We start from the raw sequence: 20,293 nt of genomic DNA on the forward strand, positions 1-20,293 counted from the left end.
TGCTGTGTCACATGGGAGGGTTTAAACTAGTATGGCAGGGGAGTGGGTACCGGAGCAATAGGTCAGAAGGTGAAAAAATTGAGGGAGAACTAGGAAATAGGGCCACTATGGCTCTGAGGAAGAACAGACAGGGAGATGTTGCTGAAAACAAGGGGACTGGTGGCCTGAAGTGCATATGTTTTAATGCAAGGAGTATAACAGGTAAGGCAGATGAACTTAGAGCTTGGATTAGTACTTGGAACTATGATGTTGTTGCCATTACAGAGACCTGGTTGAGGGAAGGACAGGATTGGCAGCTAAACATTCAAGGATTTAGATGTTTCAGGCGGGATACAGGGGGATGTAAAAGGGGTGGAGGAGTTGCGCTACTGGTTAGGGAGAATATCACAGCTGTACTACGGGAGGACACCTCATAGGGCAGTGAGGCTATGTGGATAGAGACCAGGAATAAGAAGGGTGCAGCCACAATGTTGGGGGTTTACTACAGGCCTCCCAACAGCCAGCGGGAGATAGAGGAGCAGATAGGTAGACAGATTTTGGAAAGGAGTAAAAGCAACAGGGTTGTTGTGAGCACACCTGGAGTATTGTGTTCAGTTTTGGTCTCCTTACTTGAGAAAGGACGTATTGGCACTGGAGGGTGTGCAGAGGAGATTCACTAGGTTAATCCCAGAGCTGAAGGGGTTGGATTACGAGGAGAGGTTGAGTAGACTGGGACTGTACTCGTTGGAATTTAGAAGGATGAGGGGGGATCTTATAGAAACATATAAGATTATGAAGGGAATAGATAGGATAGATGCGGGCAGGTTGTTTCCACTGGCAGGTGAAAGCAGAACTAGGGGGCATAGCCTCAAAATAAGGGGAAGTAGATTTAAGACTGAGTTTAGGAGGAACTTCTTCACCCAAAGGTTTGTGAATCTATGGAATTCCTTGCCCAGTGAAGCAGTAGAGGCTCCTTCATTAAATGTTTTTAAGATAAAGATAGATAGTTTTTTGAAGAATAAAGGGATTAAGGGTTATGGTGTTCGGGCGGGAAAGTGGAGCTGAGTCCACAAAAGATCAGCCATGATCTCATTGAATGGTGGAGCAGGCTCGAGGGGCCAGATGGCCTAGTCCTGCTCCAAGTTCTTATGTTCTTATGTGAGAAGTACTCCACCCATTAATGCTGACACAGGCACAAATTTTCAATTACTCTTCTTTTGTGCTGATACATTCTCGAGAATGTCAAAAAACAAGCTAAAAAGAAGGGACGCTTGAAGTTCAGCACAAAACCTTTCTCTCCAGTTTACAATAGATATATTTTATGTATATATAGATATAGATATGTTCATAACATAGAACTGTGTCCAACAATATTCAACTGTGTCTAGCTGTTTACACTATGGCTTACAGTGAAAGACAGACCAAAGCTTAATTTATAATGATCATATTGCTTTTATGTTTTTCTTACTCGTCATCAACGATGATAGCTGAAATATTAAAACTATTCAATGCTGCTAATATCTGTTCAGGTTCAAGCCATTCTCTTCCTATCACAACATGCATGTATTTATCTTTAATTGCCATCAACTTCTGAAAATGCAAAAAAGAAAACAGCTTACAAAATCACAATTTTTGGAAGTGGCAAAATGTTAATGAGCAGAAAACATGCATCAGACACTCTTGCATCGAACTGTATTCATTCCTTGGGAAAGTATTTATGAACTAGAGTGTTAAAGCATCAAAGCAGAGATCTGGGGCTGAATCTTGAATTGAAATCGTGGCCGAGATTCTCCAAAAACGCGGCTGGGTGTTGACGCCGGCTTAAACGGCGGAGTGTTTCACTCCGGCGTCAATGGGTTCGAAAGTGCAGCGATTCGGTGGGCCACAAAGGGCCAGCACGGGCGTGACGGGAAGTGTGGGGGCGCGGCCCCAGGCCAGCATCAGAGACGCGGCGCCGCTTACTCGACCCGGCGCCACCTAATCGACGTGGCGCCGAGGCGCACACAAGTCGACGTGACCCCCAAACACTGCCGATGAATGAAGATATCCAGCCGCCGAGGAGCCCCCGGTTCATGGACCGCCATTGAGGAAAAGAGGGTGGTCATGTACCCCAGGCCCGGCCGCAGGATGGCAGCCAAGGTCACTCGGAATATGTGGAGGGAGGGCCGTCAGCACTGTCGGGGTGACACCCAGGACAGGCGAGCAGTGTCGGACAAAGTTCAACAACCTACTCAGGGCAGCCAGGGTGAGTACCCAGCTCTGTGCCCATGGCACCAAGCTCCTACCCCCCACACTTGTGACACCGCCCCCCCCCCTCCCCAGGGGGACAGTACTACCCCAGCCGTAACCAACATGGCTGCACCCACCCATGCCAACCGCATTGGCCGGGTGCCCTGTGCACCTATGCCAACTTAGATCCAACTGCCGGGCTGCATGCGTCGGACCTCCTAACAATGTTTGTGTGCCTCGCCGCCCCACAGTAAAAGAGCAGCCATAACCGGCAAGAGCGGGACAAAACCGGAGGGGGTGCACCTGAATTGCACCCCCTCACCGTGCCCGAACAGAGGGCACTGGAAGTGGCTGGCGGACCCGAGGAGCAGGAGGTTGTCCATGCCGAGATCGGGGGTGCGCCACCAAGTGAGACCACCCTGCCTGGCCCCACCCCTCACCTCACCCCGAACCTCACCCCTCACCTGAATCTCATCCCTCACCCCGAACCTCACCCCTGACCCCTCACCTCACCCCGAAACTCACCCAGAAACTCACACCGAACCTCACCCATCACCCCGAATCTCAACTCATACCTCTCCCCCGTCCACCTGCCTAACCATGTATGGTGTATTGTGTCTTGCAGGACTACCCGGCGATCGACCCGGCCCATCAGAGGGACGCAGTGCTCTGACTTGTGAGATGTGGCAGGTCCGGGAGGCTTCCAGCGTCCCGGATGGCTTCATCTGCAGAAGGTGCACCCAACTGGAGCTCCTCACAGACCGCCTGGTTCGGTTGGAGCAGCAGTTGGATGCACTTAGGAGCATGCAGATGGCGGAAAGCATCATAGATAGCAGCTATATAGATGTGGTCACACCCAAGGTGCAGGCAGAGAGATGGGTGACCACCAGAAGGGGCAGGCAGTCAGTGCAGGAATCCCCTGCGGTTGTCCCCCTCTCAAACAGGTAAACCCCTTTGGATACTGTCGGGGGGAATAGCCTATCAGGGGAAAACAGAAGCAGCCAGAGCAGTGGCACCACGGCTGGCTCTGATGTTTAGCAGGGAGGGTCAAAGCACAGAAGAGCAATAGTCATAGGGTATTCTATAGTCAGGGGAACAGATAGGCGCTTCTGTGGATGTGAAAGACACTCCAGGATGGTATGTTGCCTCCCTGGTGCCAGGGTCCAGGAGATCTCAGAACGGGTAGCGGGCATCCTGAAGGGGGAGAGCAAACAGACAGAGGTCGTTGTACATATTGGTACTAACGACATAGGCAGGAAAGGGGATGAGGTCCTGCAGCAGGAGTTCAGGGAGCTAGGCAGAAAGTTTAAAGACAGGATCTCTAGGGTTCTAATCTAGGGATTAATCCCTGTGCCACGTACCAGTGAGGCTAGAAATAACAAGATAGGGCAGCTAAACAAGTGGCTAAACAGCTGGTGTAGGAGGGAGGGTTTCAGTTATCTGGACCACTGGGAGCTCTTCCGGGACAGGTGTGACCTGTATAAGAAAGACGGGTTGCGTCTAAACTGGAGAGGCATAAATATCCTGGCCGCAAGGTTTGCTAATGTCACACGGGACGGTTTAAACTAGTATGGCAGGGGGGTTGGTACCGGAGCAATAGGTCAGAAGGTGAGAGCATTGAGGGAGAACGAGGGAATAGGGCCAGTATGGCTCTGAGGAAGAACAGACAGGGAGATGTTGCTGAAAACAGTGTGACTGGTGGCCTGAAGTGCATATGTTTTAATGCAAGAAGTATAACAGGTAAGGCAGATGAACCTAGAGCTTGGATTAGTACTTGGATGTTGTTGCCATTACAGAGACCTGGTTGAGGGAAGGACAGGATTGGCAGCTAAACGTTCCATATGTGGATGTTTCAGGTGGGATAGAGGGGAAGGTAAAAGGGGTGGAGGAGTTGATCTACTGGTTAGGGGGAGCATCACAGCTGTACAGCGGAGGCCACCGCAGAGGGCAGCGAGGCTATATGGGTAGAGATCAGGAATAAGAAGCGTGCAGTCACAATGTTGGGTGTTTACTACAGGCCTCCCAACAGCCAGTGAGAGATAGAGGAGCAGGTAGGTAAACAGATTTTGGAAAGGAGTAAAAGCAACAAGGTTGTTGTGATGGGAGACTTTAACTTCCCTAATATTGACTGGGACTCACTTAGTGCTAAGGGCTTAGACGGGGCAGAGTTTGTAAGGAGCATCCAGGAGGGCTTCTTAAAACAATATGTCGATAGTCCAACTAGGGATGGGGCTATACTGGACCTGGTATTGGGGAATGAGCACGGCCAGGTGGTAGAAGTTTCAATAGGGGAGCATTTCGGGAACAGTGACCACAATTCAGTAAGTTTCTCGTACTGGTGGACAAGGATAAGAGTGGACCTAGGGTAAATGTGCTAAATTTGGGGAAGGCTAATTATAACAATATTAGGCGGGAACTGAAGAACCTAGATTGGGGGCGGATGTTTGAGGGTAAATCAACATCTGACATGTGGGAGGCTTTCAAATGTCAGTTGAAAGGAATTCAGGACCGGCATGTTCCTGTGAGGAAGAAGGATAAATATGGCAAATTTCAGGATCTTGGATAACAAGAGATATTGTAGGTCTCGTAGAAAAGAAAAACGAGGCATTTGTCAGGGCTAAAAGGCTGGGAACAGACGAAGCCTGTGTGGAATATAAGGAAAGTAGGAAGGAACTTAAGCAAGGAGTCAGGAGGGTTAAAAGGGGTCACGAAAAGTCATTGACAAATAGGGTTAAGGAAAATCCCAAGGCTTTTTACACGTATATAAAAAGCAAGAGGGTAGCCAGGGAAAAGGTTGGCCCACTGAAAGACAGGGGAGGGAATCTATGTGTGGAGCCAGAGGAAATGGGCAAGATAGTAAATGAATACTTTGCATCAGTATTCACCAAAGAGAAGGAATTGGTGGCTGTTGAGTCTGGAGAAGAGTGTGCAGATAGCCTGGATCACATTGAGATTGAAGACAAGGTGTTAGGCGTCTTAAAACATATTAAGGTGGATAAATCCCCAGGGCCTTGTGGGATCTACCCCAGAATACTGAAGGAGGCAAGAGAGGAAATTGCTGAAGCCTTGACAGAAATCTTTGGATCCTCATTGTCTTCAGGTGATGTCCCAGAGGACTGGAGAATAGCCAATGTTGTTCCTTTGTTTGAAGGGTAGCAAGGATAATCCAGGGAACTACAGACCGGTGAGCCTTAATTCAGTGACAGGGATATTACTGGGGAGAATTCTTTGAGACAGGATCTACTCCCATTTGGAAGCAAGTGGACGTATTAGCGAGAGGCAGCATGGTTTTGTGAAGGGGAGTTCGTATCTCACTAACATGATCGAGTTTTGCGAGGAGGTCACAAGGATGATTGATGCAGGTAGGGCAGTGGATGTTGTCTATATGGACTTCAGTAAGGCCTTTGACAAAGTCCCTCATGGCAGACAAAAGGTGAAGTCACACGGAATCAGAGGTGAGCTGGCAAGATGGATACAGAACTGGCTAGGTCATAGAAGGCAGAGAGTAGCAATGGAAGGGTGCTTTTCTGATTGGAGGGCTGTGACTTGTGGTGTTCCGCAGGGATCAGTGCTGGTACCTTTGCTGTTTGTAGTATATCTAAATGATTTGGAGGAAAATGTAACTGGTCTGATTGGTAAGTTTGCAGACGACACAAAGGTTGGTGGAATTGCGGATAGCGATGAGGACTGTCAGAGGATACAGCAGGATTTAGATTGTTTGGAGACTTGGGCGGAGAGATGGCAGATGGAGTTTAAACCGGACAAATGTGAGGTAATGCATTGTGGAAGGTCTAATACAGGTAGGGAATATACAGTTAATGGAAGAACCATCAAGAGTATTGACAGTCAGAGATCTAGGAGTACAGGTCCACAGGTCACTGAAAGGGGCAACACAGGTGGAGAAGGTAGTAAAGAAGGCATGCTTGCCTTCAATGGCCGGGGCATTGAGTATAATAATTGGCAAGTCATGTTGCAGCTGTATAGAACCTTAGTTAGGCCACACTTGGAGGATAGTGTTCAATTCTGGTCGCCACACTACCAGAAAGATGTGGAGGTGTTGACGTTGGTCTGGGGTGGGCACAGTAAAACGTCTTACAACACCAGGTTAAAGTCCAACAGGTTTGTTTGGAATCATGAGCTTTTGCAGCACTGCTCCTTCATCAGTGAGCGATTCACCTGAGGAAGGAGCAGTGCTCCGAAAGTTAGTGTTCGAAACAAATCTGTTGGACTTTAACCTGGTGTTGTAAGATTTCCACTGCCTTCAGCAGCTCTAGCAGCTGCCTTTAAACTTTGCGCTGTGCTTCCATTGGAGCCGGCACCTGCCCCCGCTGGCCCCACTGGCACTATCTGGATGCCTTTCCTGCCAGCTACCACTTTAATGGCCAGGGAGGGTTAAATCACGTTGGCCAACTGATGTTGGGCGGGACCAGGAAATGTGGCTGCTTCCGGCACTGCTCGCTTTGCGCCCACATTGCGTGTGAAATTCAGGGCCCTGGGGCGAAATTCTCCTACCCGCCCCGCCACATTTCTGCCCCGACCGGCCGGCGGGAGTCTCCGTAACACCGGCCGGTCAATGGGGTTTCCCATTGTGGGGCAGCCCCACGCCGTCGGGAAACCCCCGGGCGCCGGCAAAACGGAGACTCCCGCCGGCGGAGAATCCCGCCGGCGGAGAATGACACCCCTGGTTTTGTGCACGGGGGAGTCATCCTGTCACTTAGTGAATGCTGTATTCAGAAAAACAGCGGCACATAGGATTTTTCAGTATTTTGTGCTTAAAACTGGCACAGGTTTTGCCAATTTCAGGGCACAGATAGTACTGCTGCCAACATATTTGCTGTTTCCAGGCATCCCTCGTAACTACCTGAAATCAGCATTGGATTAGTTGAAATATGCAACTGTTTTAAAGCCCTGCTGCAAAATGCATGAAAAGTTAGGTGGGTTGTGCAGCACACAACACAATATTTTCTTGTTACACAGCGGTTCCACTGGAGGCCACTAAAGAATTGATAGGAAATGTTTATATTCCATTCCTTTCTGTTGGCAGTGGAGCTCCCCTTTTTTGTGCCTTCTCCATGTACTGGAGCTTATGTTCCCTGAGAATTCTCCATCTCCATCACCTTGTTCCACATTTGCCCATGAGTGAAAATAAGATCCCACGGTTTACTTGCAGTGAGGTCCCAGGTTTTGTGCAATCCTTTACCGGCGACTGCCCTCCTCACCTCCGCATCTTGCTCCTGCTGCAGCTTCTGGCTTTGCAGGAGATGGTGGGTCCAGACTCACTCCACCTTACCCTGTGCTTTTCCCCCCAGTTTCCCAATCCCTATTCTCCTGATTCCTGTCTCTTTTTCGTTCCATGCCCTCAGGCAGCGCGGTAGCATTGTGGATAGCACAATTGCTTCACAGCTCCAGGGTCCCAGGTTCGATTCCGGCTTGGGTCACTGTCTGTGCGGAGTCTGCACATCCTCCCCGTGTGTGCGTGGGTTTCCTCCGTGTGCTCCGGTTTCCTCCCACAGTCCAAAGATGTGCAGGTTAGGTGGATTGGCCATGATAAATTGTCCTTAATGTCCAAAATTGCTCTTAGTGTTGGGTGGGGTTACTGGGTTATGGGGATAGGGTGGAGGTGTTGACCTTAGGTAGGGCGCTCTTTCCAAGAGCTGGTGCAGACTCGATGGGGCAAATGGCCTCCTTCTGCACTGTAAATTCTATGAAATTCTATGATGGAACAAAATTTACCTATTTTCTATGTACCTGATCTGCATTTTCTGGATTCCCTCCCTACCCTGGGGGGTCGGGGGGGGGGTCGGGTTGGTGATGGCCGAAACCCCGACAGGCTCTCCCGCCACCCCGCCTATTGAAATTTTACTAAACTCTCCAGTAAAACAAGCGATTTAATCGATTTAAGCTGATATAACCTAGTGCTTCAATTATCTGGTCATTCAGCGGCCACACTTTTCAAAGTGAATTCAATAACAACAAAACAGTTAAAAAAGATTATGTTTTTCAAGAATTTACATAAAGGTCAGGCAAAGTTTCAACAAATATTAATATTAATTTAAAAGGGTTCTCATACATTCTGTATACCCGCAATAAAAGGTGTAGGGCTTTCAATGTACCCCTGAAAGTGGAACCAGGAGATGACGACTTGCAAACAACGGTATGGAGCACCCCATTCAGTGTCATTGTCATATTCCTGCAAGAGGTGGTAAAAGACATAGAATCCATGCACTAGAGCAACCTGTTCCAAAGTAAATAAAATATAATTGTTGTGAGATCAAAAGTGAATAGAATTGACTTCAAATAGAATTATTTTCTCCAAGCTGCTTACTTATGCAAAATAGAAATATTTATGACAGCAAATAATTCCATTAATTTGGTTATTTTGATTTACTTAACCGGGAGACAACACTCATCGGTTGTGGCAAGGCTTAAGCAATATAATGGGCTACAAAGCAAAGCCGAGTAGAATCTCTGGCAGCAGCATATCCCTCCCCGAAGAACTCAATGCATTCTATGCCCGTTTCGAGCAGGAAACCATCAAACCATTGTCAACTGCCCCAGCAACCTTGGACACACCCATACCTACCGTCACAACTTCTGAAGTCAGATTGGCCTTCTTGAAAGTGAACCCTCAGAAAGCAATGGAGTCCCCGGTCCCCTGGTCGTGCACTCAGATACTGTGTGGACCAACTGGCAGGTGTGTTCATAGACATCATCAATCTCTCCCATCTTTATTCCAAGGTTCCCACCTGCTTCAAGAAGACCACCATCATACCAGTGCCAAAGAAGAACCAGGCAATGTGCCTCAATGATTACTGATGGTGGCCTTGACATCTATCAGTATGAAGTGCTTCGAAAGGTTGGTCATGAAACACATCAACTCCATACTCCCAGAATGCCTTGATCCACAGCAATTCGCATACCGCCACAACCGGTCCACAGCAGACACCATCTCCCTGGCCCTACACACATCCCTGGAGCATCTTGGCAACAAGGACTCCTACGTCAGACTCTGTAAAACTATTGATTGACTACAGCTCCACCTTCAATACCATAATCCCAGCCAACTTCATATCAAAGCTCCAAAACCTAGAACTTGGTTCCACCCTCTGCAACTGGATCCTGACTTCCTGACCCATAGCCCACAATCAGTAAGGATAAACAACAACACCTCCTCCACGATAGTCCTCAATACCGGGGCCCTGCAAGGCTGCATACTTAGCCTCCTACAATATTCCCTATACACACATCACAGCATGAATTTATGAAGGGGAAATCATGATTGACAAGTCTATTGGAATTCTTTGAAGATGTAACTAGTGGAGTTGACAAGGGGGAGGGGAGCCTGTCGATGTGGTATACTTGGACTTTCAGAAAGCATTTGACCAAGTCCCGCATAAGAGTTGTCATGCAAGATTAAAATACACGGGAATGGGGGAAGTGTATTGAGATGGATAGAAAACTGGTTGGCAGAAAGGAAACAAAGAGTAGGAATTAATGGGTCCTTTTCAAATTGGCAGGTTGAAACTAGTGGGGTGCCACAGGGATCGCTGCTGGGAGCCCAGCTATTCACAATATATATTAATGATTTGGACGAGGGAACAAAATGTAACATCTCAAAATTTGCAGATGATACCAAGTTGGGTGGGAGGGTGAACTGTGCAGAGTTCCTTCAGCATAATCTGGACAGGTTGGGTGAGTTGGCAAATCAATGGCAGATGTAGTATTATTTGGATAAATGTGAAGTTATTCACTTTGGAAGCAAAAACCAGAAGGCAGATTACTACCTAAATAGCTGTAAATTGGGAGACGGGAATGTGCAACAGGAACTGGGTGGCCTTGTGCACCAGTCGCTGAAGGTAAGCATGCAGGTGCGTCAGGCGGTAAAGAAGGCAAATGGTACGTTGGCTTTCGTTGCAAGATGTTTTGAGTACAGTAGCAGGGATGCAATTATACAGGGCCTTGGTGAGGCCACACCTAGAATCGTGTGTGCAGTTTTGATTTCCTTTTCTGAGGAAGGATGTTCTTGATCGAGGGTTTGCAGCAAAGGTATACCAGGCTGATTCCAGAGATGGCGGGCCTGACATATGGGGAGGGATTGACTAGGTTAGGATTGTTTTCTCTGGAGTTCAGAAGAATGAGGGGGATCTCATAGAGACTTATAAAATGCGAACAGGACTAGACAGGGTAGATGCAGGGAGGATGTTCCCGATGGTGGATATGTCCAGAACCAGGGGTCACAGTTTGAGGATTCGGGGTAGACCATTGTAGACAGAGATGAGGAAACATTTCTTCACCCAAGTAGTGGTGAGCTTGGGGAATTCATTACGACAGGAAGTAGTTGAGGCTAAGACATTGAATACATTCACGAGATGGCTAGATATGGCACTTGAGACAAATGGGATCAAGGATTATGGGGAGAAAGCAGAATTAGGCTATTGAGTTGGACGATCAGCCACGATTGTGATGAATAGTGGAGCAGGCTCGAAGGGCTGAATGGTCTCCTCCTGCTCCTATTTTCTATGCTTCTATGACGGTGTGGCAAAATTTGGTTCCAGCTCCATCTACAAGTTTGCTGACGACATGACAGTAATGGATTAGATCTTGAACAACGATGAGTCAGAGTACAGGAGGGAGATAGAGAACCAGTGGCATGGTGTAACGACAACAATTTCTCCCTCAGCGTCAGCAAAACATTAAAAAAAAAATTAGAGTACCCAATTCATTTTCTTTTCCAATTATGGGGCAATTTAGCATGGCTAATCCACCTACCCTGTACATTTTTGGCTTGTGGGGGCGAAACCCACGCAAACATGGGGAGAATGTGCAATCTCCGCACGGACAAAGAAGGGAAATTATGATGCCATTAGACATGACTTGGGGGGGGATAAGGTGGAGAAGTAGGCTGCAAGTGTTGGACACACTGGATAAGTGGAGCTTGTTCAAGGATCAGCTACTGCGTGTTCTTGATAAGTATGTACCGGTCAGGCAGGGAGGAAGGTGCCGAGCGAGGGAACCGTGGTTTACCAAAGAAGTGGAATCTCTTGTTAAGAGGAAGAAGGAGGCCTATGTGAAGATGAGGTGTGAAGTTTCAGTTGGGGCGATGGATAGTTACAAGGTAGCGAGGAAGGATCTAAAGAGAGAGCTAAGACGAGCAAGGAGGGGACATGAGAAGTATTTGGCAGGAAGGATCAAGGAAAACCCAAAAGCTTTCTATAGGTATGTCAGGAATAAGCGAATGACTAGGGAAAGAGTAGGATCAGTCAAGGACAGGGATGGGAAGTTGTGTGTAGAGTCTGAAGAGATAGGCGAGATACTAAATGAATATTTTTCGTCAGTATTCACTCAGGAAAAAGATAATGTTGTGGAGGAGAATGCTGAGCTCCAGGTAAATAGATTAGATGGCATTGAGGTACGTAGGGAAGAGGTGTTGGCAATTCTGGACAGGCTGAAAATAGATAAGTCCCCGGGACCTGATGGGATTTATCCTAGGATTCTCTGGGAGGCCAGGGAAGAGATTGCTGGACCATTGGCTTTGATTTTTATGTCATCATTGGCTACAGGAATAGTGCCAGAGGACTGGAGGATAGCAAATGTGGTCCCTTTGTTCAAAAAGGGGAGCAGAGACAACCCCGGCAACTATAGACCGGTGAGCCTCACGTCTGTAGTGGGTAAAGTCTTGGAGGGGATTATAAGAGACAAGATTTATAATCATCTAGATAGGAATAATATGATCAGGGATAGTCAGCATGGCTTTGTGAAGGGTAGGTCATGCCTCACAAACCTTATCGAGTTCTTTGAGAAGGTGACTGAACAGGTAGACGAGGGTAGAGCAGTTGATGTGGTGTATATGGATTTCAGCAAAGCGTTTGATAAGGTTCCCCACGGTAGGCTATTGCAGAAAATACGGAGGCTGGGGATTGAGGGTGATTTAGAGATGTGGATCAGAAATTGGCTAGCTGAAAGAAGACAGAGGGTGGTGGTTGATGGGAAATGTTCAGAATGGAGTTCATTCACAAGTGGAGTACCACAAGGATCTGTTCTGGGGCCGTTGCTGTTTGTCATTTTTATCAATGACCTAGAGGAAGGCGCAGAAGGGTGGGTGAGTAAATTTGCAGACGATACTAAAGTCGGTGGTGTTGTCGATAGTGTGGAAGGAAGTAGCAGGTTACAGAGGGATATAGATAAGCTACAGAGCTGGGCTGAGAGGTGGCAAATGGAGTTTAATGTAGAGAAGTGTGAGGTGATTCACTTTGGAAGGAATAACAGGAATGTGGAATATTTGGCTAATGGAAAAGTTCTTGGAAGTGTGGATGAGCAGAGGGATCGAGGTGTCCATGTACATAGATCCCTGAAAGTTGCCACCCAGGTTGATAGGGTGGTGAAGAAGGCCTATGGAGTGTTGGCCTTTATTGGTAGAGGGATTGAGTTCCGGAGTCAGGAGGTCATGTTGCAGCTGTACAGAACTCTGGTACGGCCGCATTTGGAGTATTGCGTACAGTTCTGGTCACCGCATTATAGGAAGGATGTGGAGGCTTTGGAGCGGGTGCAGAGGAGATTTACCAGGATGTTGCCTGGTATGGAGGGAAAATCTTATGAGGAAAGGCTGATGGACTTGAGGTTGTTTTCGTTGGAGAGAAGAAGGTTAAGAGGAGACTTAATAGAGGCATACAAAATGATTAGGGGGTTGGATAGGGTGGACAGTGAGAGCCTTCTCCCGCGGATGGAAATGGCTGGCACGAGGGGACATAACTTTAAACTGAGGGGTAATAGATATAGGACAGAGGTCAGAGGTAGGTTCTTTACGCAAAGAGTAGTGAGGCCGTGGAATGCCCTACCTGCTACAGTAGTGAACTCGCCAACATTGAGGGCATTTAAAAGTTTATTGGATAGACATATGGATGATAATGGCATAGTGTAGGTTAGATGGCTTTTGTTTCGGTGCAACATCGTGGGCCGAAGGGCCTGTACTGCGCTGTATTGTTCTATGTTCTATGTTCTATGACAGTGACCCAGAGCCGGAATCGAACCTGGGACATCGGCGCCAAGAAGCTGCAGTGCTAACCACTTGCGCCACGGTGCTGGCCTAACTTCAGCAAAACTAAGGAGCTGGAGTGAAAATCGCCATCCCGCCGTGCCACATTTCTGCCCCGACCCGCCGGCGGGAGTCTCCGTAACACCGGCCGGTAAATGGGGTTTCCCCTTGTGGGGCAGCCCCACGCCGTCGGGAAACCCCCGGGCGCCGGCAAAACGGAGACTCCCGCCGGCGGAGAATGACGCCCCTGGTCATTGACTTCAGGAAGTGAAGTATAGTGCACACCCCAGTCTCCATCAATGGGGCTGAGGTGGAGATGGCTGATAGCTTCAAATTTCTAAGTGCGCACATCACCAATAATTTGTCCTGGTCCACCAACGTCGATGCTACAACCAAGAAAGCACAACAGCACCTATACTTCCTCAAGAAACTAAGGAAATTTGGCATGTCCACATCAGCTCTTACCAATTTTTACAGATGCACCATAGAAAGCATCCTTTCTGGCTGCATCACAGCCTGATATGGCAACTGCTCGACCCAAGACCATAAGAAATACAGAGAGTCGTGAACACATCCCAGTCCATCACACAAACCCACCTCACGCCCATTGACTCTGTCTACACCTCCCACTGCCTTGGGAAAGTGGGCAGCGTAATCAACGACCCCTCCCACCCGGGTTATTCTGTCTTCCAACCTCATCCATCGGGCAGTAGATACAAAAGTTTGAGAACATGCCATAACAGGTTCTAAACAGCTTCTCCCCACTGTTATCAGCCTCCTGAACTGATCTCTTTACACATCCTTCATCTGCACTCCGTGGGCGGGATTCTCCACTCCCGCGCCGAAGTGCCCACGGCGTTGTGAACGCCGTCGAGGTTCACAACAGCGCGAAACGGCCCATATCCCGACCGATTCAGGGCCCGAAACTGGGCTAGGAGCGGGGCCGCGTCATCTACACGCTCCAGGCCTTGTCACCGCGTAAAGGCGGCGCCGCGTACATGACGCGGCCGGCGCCGCATAACTAGCGTCACCCGTGCATGCGTGGTTGCCGTCCTCTCCGAGTCCGCCCCGCATGAAGATGGCGGACGGATCTTGCGGGGCCGCGGAAGGAAGGAGGTCCTCCTTCAGAGGTGCCCACCGATTGTCGGGCCATCCCACATTTGAGGTACCCCCCCGGTGCAGGATCCCCCCCCCCCCCCCCCCGCAGGCGGCCCCCCCAGCTTCCCGTGCTGTTCCCGACGGCAGCGACCAGGTGTGGACGCCGCCGGGGGGAACCCGCCGTTTTGGCCTGGCCGCTTGGCCCATCCGGGCCTGAGGATAGCGGGGGTGCCGGAGAATCACCATTTTGGGTGTCTCCGGCGATTCTCCGGCCTGTGGCCCGCGGAACTCGACGGGGCCGTTCCCACCGCTTGGGAGAATCGTGGGAGGGCATCGGACCGGCGTCCCGGGAAATTTTGGCAGCCCAGGCGATTCTCCCAACCGGCGCGGGAGTGGAGAATCCCGCTTCACCAAATGCCAGTGTCTATGTATTTCTATTGTGTATTTATGTATATCCTATGTTTTCGTTCCTGTATGGAATGATCTGTACGTAATACCTTTCACTGTTCCTCGGTACATGTCACAATAAATCAAATCAAATCAAACATTGTATAATATTGTAACTTTAGATACATACCTTAAACTTATCAGGGTCCGGAATAGGAACATACTTATGTACATTTTTCAAATAATCAGTTGGCACCTCTGTACCTGGCAAATGATAAGCCATGGGGCGGCGGAGGAAGGGTTTATCGGCGAGACCAAGTTCAGCATGCAGTTCCTGGGCACATCAAAAAAATGCATAACTTTTAATCTGATTACTTCCTAAAATCCTGAAATCTTAAGTTAATCAATATTATCTTATAAATTCTAGCAACAATTCTCGCCAAAGTCTCAGTCAAAAATCCAGAAGGCTGCAATTTCTGCATATCTAGGTTATCCTTACCAGAACCTATCGATGCATAGGATGGGTATAGGGTGATACGGCACGAGGAAGTGCTGAGGGTTTTGGCCAAGGGTGGTATCATGACCGGTACAGGCTTGGAGGGTCAAATGGCCTTTCCCTGTGCTGTACTTTGTTGAATCTGCCACATACCTGGCAGCTACTAAGACTGCTGCTCTTTACGCCAGAACAGCTTCCAATTCCAGAGTTAGAATCACACAACAAGATCCTGTAGAAAATATATCAATTGCGGTTCTACCTTATCTTGTTTCTCGGTTAGAATGTCCTTTGACCTCAAAATATCTGCAATGGACAGCTATGAGAAAAGCGTGACGCACAGGGTACATTTTAGATGGTAGGCAGGCAAGGCCCTTTGCAATGGCCTGAAGTGGAAATTAAATGACTTGAAATTGAAACATGAATGGAGAAGATGACTTCCTCTCTCCACAGATGCTGCCAGGCCTCCTGAGCTTTTCTAGCACTTTACGCTTCTATTTTCGATTTTTAGCATCCTTGGTATTTTTCTTTTAGTTAAGGATATAAAAATTATATAAAATACATAAAAATTCCAACGGTTTACAAGTCTGGGATGAGGACATTGAGGAGAGATCGAGTAGACTGGGACTCTGAACCCTTGAATTTAGAAGAGGATTGAACCACATGTGACATTCTTAGAGATCACAGGGCAGATGCGAGGAGGATATAGTGCCTGGCTGGGAGTCTGAAGCGAGGGACACTGTCAGAATAAGAGGTCGGAGATTTAAGGTCAAAATTCGGAAAGAAGTCCTCCCATTTTGTTCCTGAATGGCATAATTCTAATTTTAAGGTAACATAGATCATATGGAGGAAGATAGTACATGCCCAATACATGCATGAAGATATTACAAATTTTAAAGTTGTACTTTAAAATGGGCACAATGGATGTGATTTAATGGCTGCGTCACATTTAAGTAAGAGCACGATGAGGCGCGCAGGAGAGGCCAAAATTGAGAATTACGCCGGGCGCCGATCTGTTTGCAATCTAAGTGGCCTGCTCCTATTAGCAAAATCAGAATCCCACCATAGCATAGTGAGAAACCAATAATCGTCACATTACCCCAATCTCCATACAATTAATGGTAGTGACCCCCTACTAACAGCCTCCCCAGCAAGCGACGATGCAGGCACCGATTAGTACTCCCTTTTAAAAACGTGAAGCTGGCACTGGCTCACCCGAGGAGGTGAGCAGCCATCTTTGCTCCTGGGCAATGAGCTCGGGGGCACTGGGGTTGCTGCCCCAGTGCTTGGAGGGGGGTGGGGGAGGGTAGAAGGAGGGCTGGCCTCCCATGGCCTCAGCTGTGGGGGTGGGGAGGGGGGGGTAGCTGGGTGTCTCAGCGCCTGCGGGTAACCCCTGGACTGTGTGGTCCCATTCCAGGGGCACCCTCAGCCACGGTCTGCCTGCCCCACCGACCACCCATAACACACTGACCACGGAGGCCTATGGCTGCGCGGCTGAAGGCTATTGCTAATTGGGAACTGGCAATCATAGTTAAGTGAGCACTTCACACATCCCAAGCGGATCCCCGTGGGTAGGCGTGCCATGTCGCATGTGGGAGTTATTGCCCAGCATTCCAAGCAAACCGTGATGCCTGGACACTGCAGGAAGCAACACCACGGACGCAGCGACCAACATCCAAACACCCAGGGGCTGGGCCCTGCACCGGGATATTTCTGCAACCAGGGGGTGGGTGTGCGCACGAGAGAGGGGACCAGCATCCGGTCCAGGTGACGTTACGTGCCGGTGTCTGAGGTACAGGGTGTGGGGTCCAGTGAGCAGGGATGCTCGCGCGACCAGGGGTCCCTGGGCAGGAGGTGTCGGATGGCAGGGGATGCAGGAGTGGGGGGAATGGGGGAATGGAGGGTCCCGGGGAGGAAGACACTGCTGGTGGTTAGTCTTACTTCCTCTCCCAATTCGTTACAAATATTACATGCAATGGATGGTATCTTGGAACCAACAAAAGCTGCCCTCGTGATGCTGCTAGCAGGCCAGGCAGCCAGACGCCGGAGGAGTTGTGTCAGCAGCGTCGACAGAGACTCGAGGCGGTGGCCCATGTACAGGGTCCACATGCGGAGGACCCACCACCAAACAGGCCAGGGAGGGACCCAGAGGGGGAGGCCGCAACGGCCCAAGGTGTACAGACGTCGCTGGTTTTTCGAACAGATGACGGACAGCGTGTGCCGCTGGAGGCTCCACCTCAACAAGGGGACAGTGCGACATCTGTGCCATGTCCTTGTGCAATCACCACATGAAGATGATGCATGTGTGTGCATGCTTCCCAGGGAGTGTGCATGAGAGCTACATCCTAGAGCAGTTGCACATCCCTGGCTCTTCGAGGACCATGGCCGGTTAGCTCTTGCCGCTAATGACGCAAATACGGAGGCCAGTGAAATGAAAATGAAATGAAATGAAAAGCGCTTATTGTCACAAGTAGGCTTCAAATGAAGTTACTGTGAAAAGCCCCTTGTCGCCACATTCCGGCGGCTGTTTGGGGAGGCTGTTAGGGGAATTGAACCGTGCTGCTGGCCTGCCTTGGTCTGCTTTCAAAGCCAGCGATTTAGCCCTGTGCTAAACAGCCCCTGGCTGTGACCGATGCGGAGACCCAAAACAACCGAGCTGTCATTGAACGGTGCATCGGACTCCTTACGATACGGTTCCAATGCCTTGACCGCTCTGGTGCGCCTGCTTTGTGGTGGCCTGCTGTGCCCTCCACAGCCCGGCACAGCAGCGGGGTGATGTGCTGGAGGGGGAGGGGAACGAACAGGGGCCACCTCCGAGGTTGAGGACGAGGGTGTGTGTAGCCATCTGGGATGGCCACTTCCCGATTACAAAATGGACACTTTGCAAAGATTGCAGGGAAAATGGACAATACTGAGAAAACAAGCAGGTTTAGGGTTTGTCTGTTGATTGGAGCCGCAGCTCCCAGACAAGACCAAAACTGTAGGCCCATTAGCATACTAATGGCCCATCTCCGGGAACAAAAGAGTAACATTTGAGTAACCGATACTAAGGCAGACACCCCGGCACCAGAGGAGGCCCGAACAAAGCAGGCCAACGGCCACCACACGCCCAGCCATCAGGGCACCCACCCCTTTATTGGAGGAAATCGATCGGAACGATCGAGGAACGGCACAATTAATTGGGGCCAAGTTCAAGGCCCGCCCAAAAGCGCACGAAGCCCCTTTGGGTATAAGAAGGATCCCCCAAGAGAGAATCGCTCTCTTGGCTCCGGCTCTCACCGAGGAGAGACCTGCCCAACAGCTGCACCAGAACAAGTAAGTCCAAGGTCAATGCACACTACCAGACAGCCGACCTTAGCTGTTATCCCGTACCAGTTCCACCCCAGCAGCCTCAGAACCGAACAAGGGCCATTGTTCCCCTGACTGAGTGGGCACCCGAAGCTAAGTATAGGCTTTAGCAGTAGTGATAGTTTAGTCTGTAGTATTTGTGCATGATTATATTTAACTGTGTGTGTAAATAAATAAGCATTTGACTTTGAACTGACTAACTGGTGTATCGAGTCTTTGATCAGTGTTCGGTTTGAACCTTGTGGCGGTATCGAAAGGTACCTGGCGACTCTAGAGCAAAACCTAATTAGAACTAAGGAAGGCGACCATATTGACCGCCATATTCAGAGCCAAATAAAGAGAAACACAATTAGCAACAGGTGCCAGACCATGAGCGGCTGAAGGACGTGCCCAGGAATGACCCACAGGTTCAGCCGGTGGATGGAGGACAGTCGGCAAGACAGGTGGGCCAGGAGGGCCAGAAGGGCCCTCATCCTTGCCCACTTCATGTATGACGTGGTCTCGTCCGTCATTCCACCTTAGCTATTCCCACCTGGGACCGGGACATGTCCCGCAGCGCCTTAGTTAGGCCCACATGAGACTGGGAGACCTCCTACACCAACTGAGACAAACTCTGGAGGCCCTCAGTAATGCCCACCTGAGACTGGGACATGCCGCGCAATGCCTCATCAAGGTCCACCTGGTAGTGGGTCACGTCCCCCAGTGACTGGGACATTCTGTCGAAACCCTCAGTCATGGCCGTCACCGACAGGGCTACGCCTTGGACACCTTCATTCATGGTGCCGACGGTGCGACTGCGGTCACCACCCTAGCAGTGTTGGCCTCTGTGCGACATATTGCCGGCACCATCTCCTGTGTTCGTATCCTCTGGGACTCCTCTAATCGGTTCGGGACCTACTGGAGTGTCGCTGACATCCCCCTCTGAATAACATGGTCGCTCCTTATCGACTGCATCAGCTCCGGGTAAACCTGATCCAGAGGCTCAGTATCTGATTGGGTCCCCGCTGGGTCCTGGGATCCAGCAGACCTCCGACTGCTGTGGCACCTGGGCTTTCCTGCCCTTCACCTGATGTGGATCAGCAACTGTGTGGTGCTCACCAGAATGTGGCCCAGAAACCGGTCCACTAGTGTCATCCACCGAGGTGTGTATCTCTGCACTGATGCAGGGTGGGGATGACAGCTGTGCTGTGAGTACCGATGGTGTCCTCGGAGGCCCCCTCCGAGGTGTTTTCATGGGAGGTGGTGGGGACCACGCCAGACAGGCCATCACCTTCGGATGAGGTTCCTGCAGGAGAATGGACATGTGGTCAGCAGGAGGGCTGGGTCGGCCTGCATGGCATTAATAACTCATGTGTGACAGGTCATCTGGGTGTGAAAGGTCAACCAGGGCACACCAGGAGCCGCACACGTCGTTCGTCATGGGGGTGTGGGGGAGGGGTTGGGTGGGGGGAGAGATGTGGAATATGGGGGGGGGGATGAGAAATATGGGAGTGTGGGTGGCATGGGCAGCACTTCTGGACATGGGTGGGCTGGGCCATGGAATGGTGCTGGGCGGGTCCAGTGATAACCCACCCATGCAGCCCGGTAGCAGTCTTCTTACGGCACTGGTTTGGTACCAGTTCTTTAAAAAAATTACAGCAGAAGCTATTTGGATCAGAAATACATCAGAAATGCCATCCAACTATTGAAGCAGCTGCTTGAGAACTGGACAGCTAAGGTAATATACA

At 49.8% G+C, this 20,293-nt stretch overlaps 1 protein-coding gene across 1 annotated transcript in view; it reads right to left on the bottom strand.

The window, feature by feature from the left end:
* Nucleotides 1-20,293, bottom strand: part of LOC140429986 (ufm1-specific protease 2-like) — a 116,369-nt gene that overhangs the window by 18,891 nt on the left and 77,185 nt on the right. Inside the window, exons 7-9 of the mRNA XM_072517562.1 lie at nucleotides 14,916-15,059; nucleotides 8,279-8,443; nucleotides 1,448-1,569 (exon numbers count right to left, since the gene is read on the bottom strand). Of these exons, the coding sequence (XP_072373663.1) occupies nucleotides 1,448-1,569; nucleotides 8,279-8,443; nucleotides 14,916-15,059 (431 nt within the window). The remainder of the gene's footprint in view (nucleotides 1-1,447; nucleotides 1,570-8,278; nucleotides 8,444-14,915; nucleotides 15,060-20,293) is intronic.

This window comes from Scyliorhinus torazame, chromosome 9, assembly GCF_047496885.1.
Source record: "Scyliorhinus torazame isolate Kashiwa2021f chromosome 9, sScyTor2.1, whole genome shotgun sequence".
Taxonomy (NCBI): domain Eukaryota; kingdom Metazoa; phylum Chordata; class Chondrichthyes; order Carcharhiniformes; family Scyliorhinidae; genus Scyliorhinus; species Scyliorhinus torazame.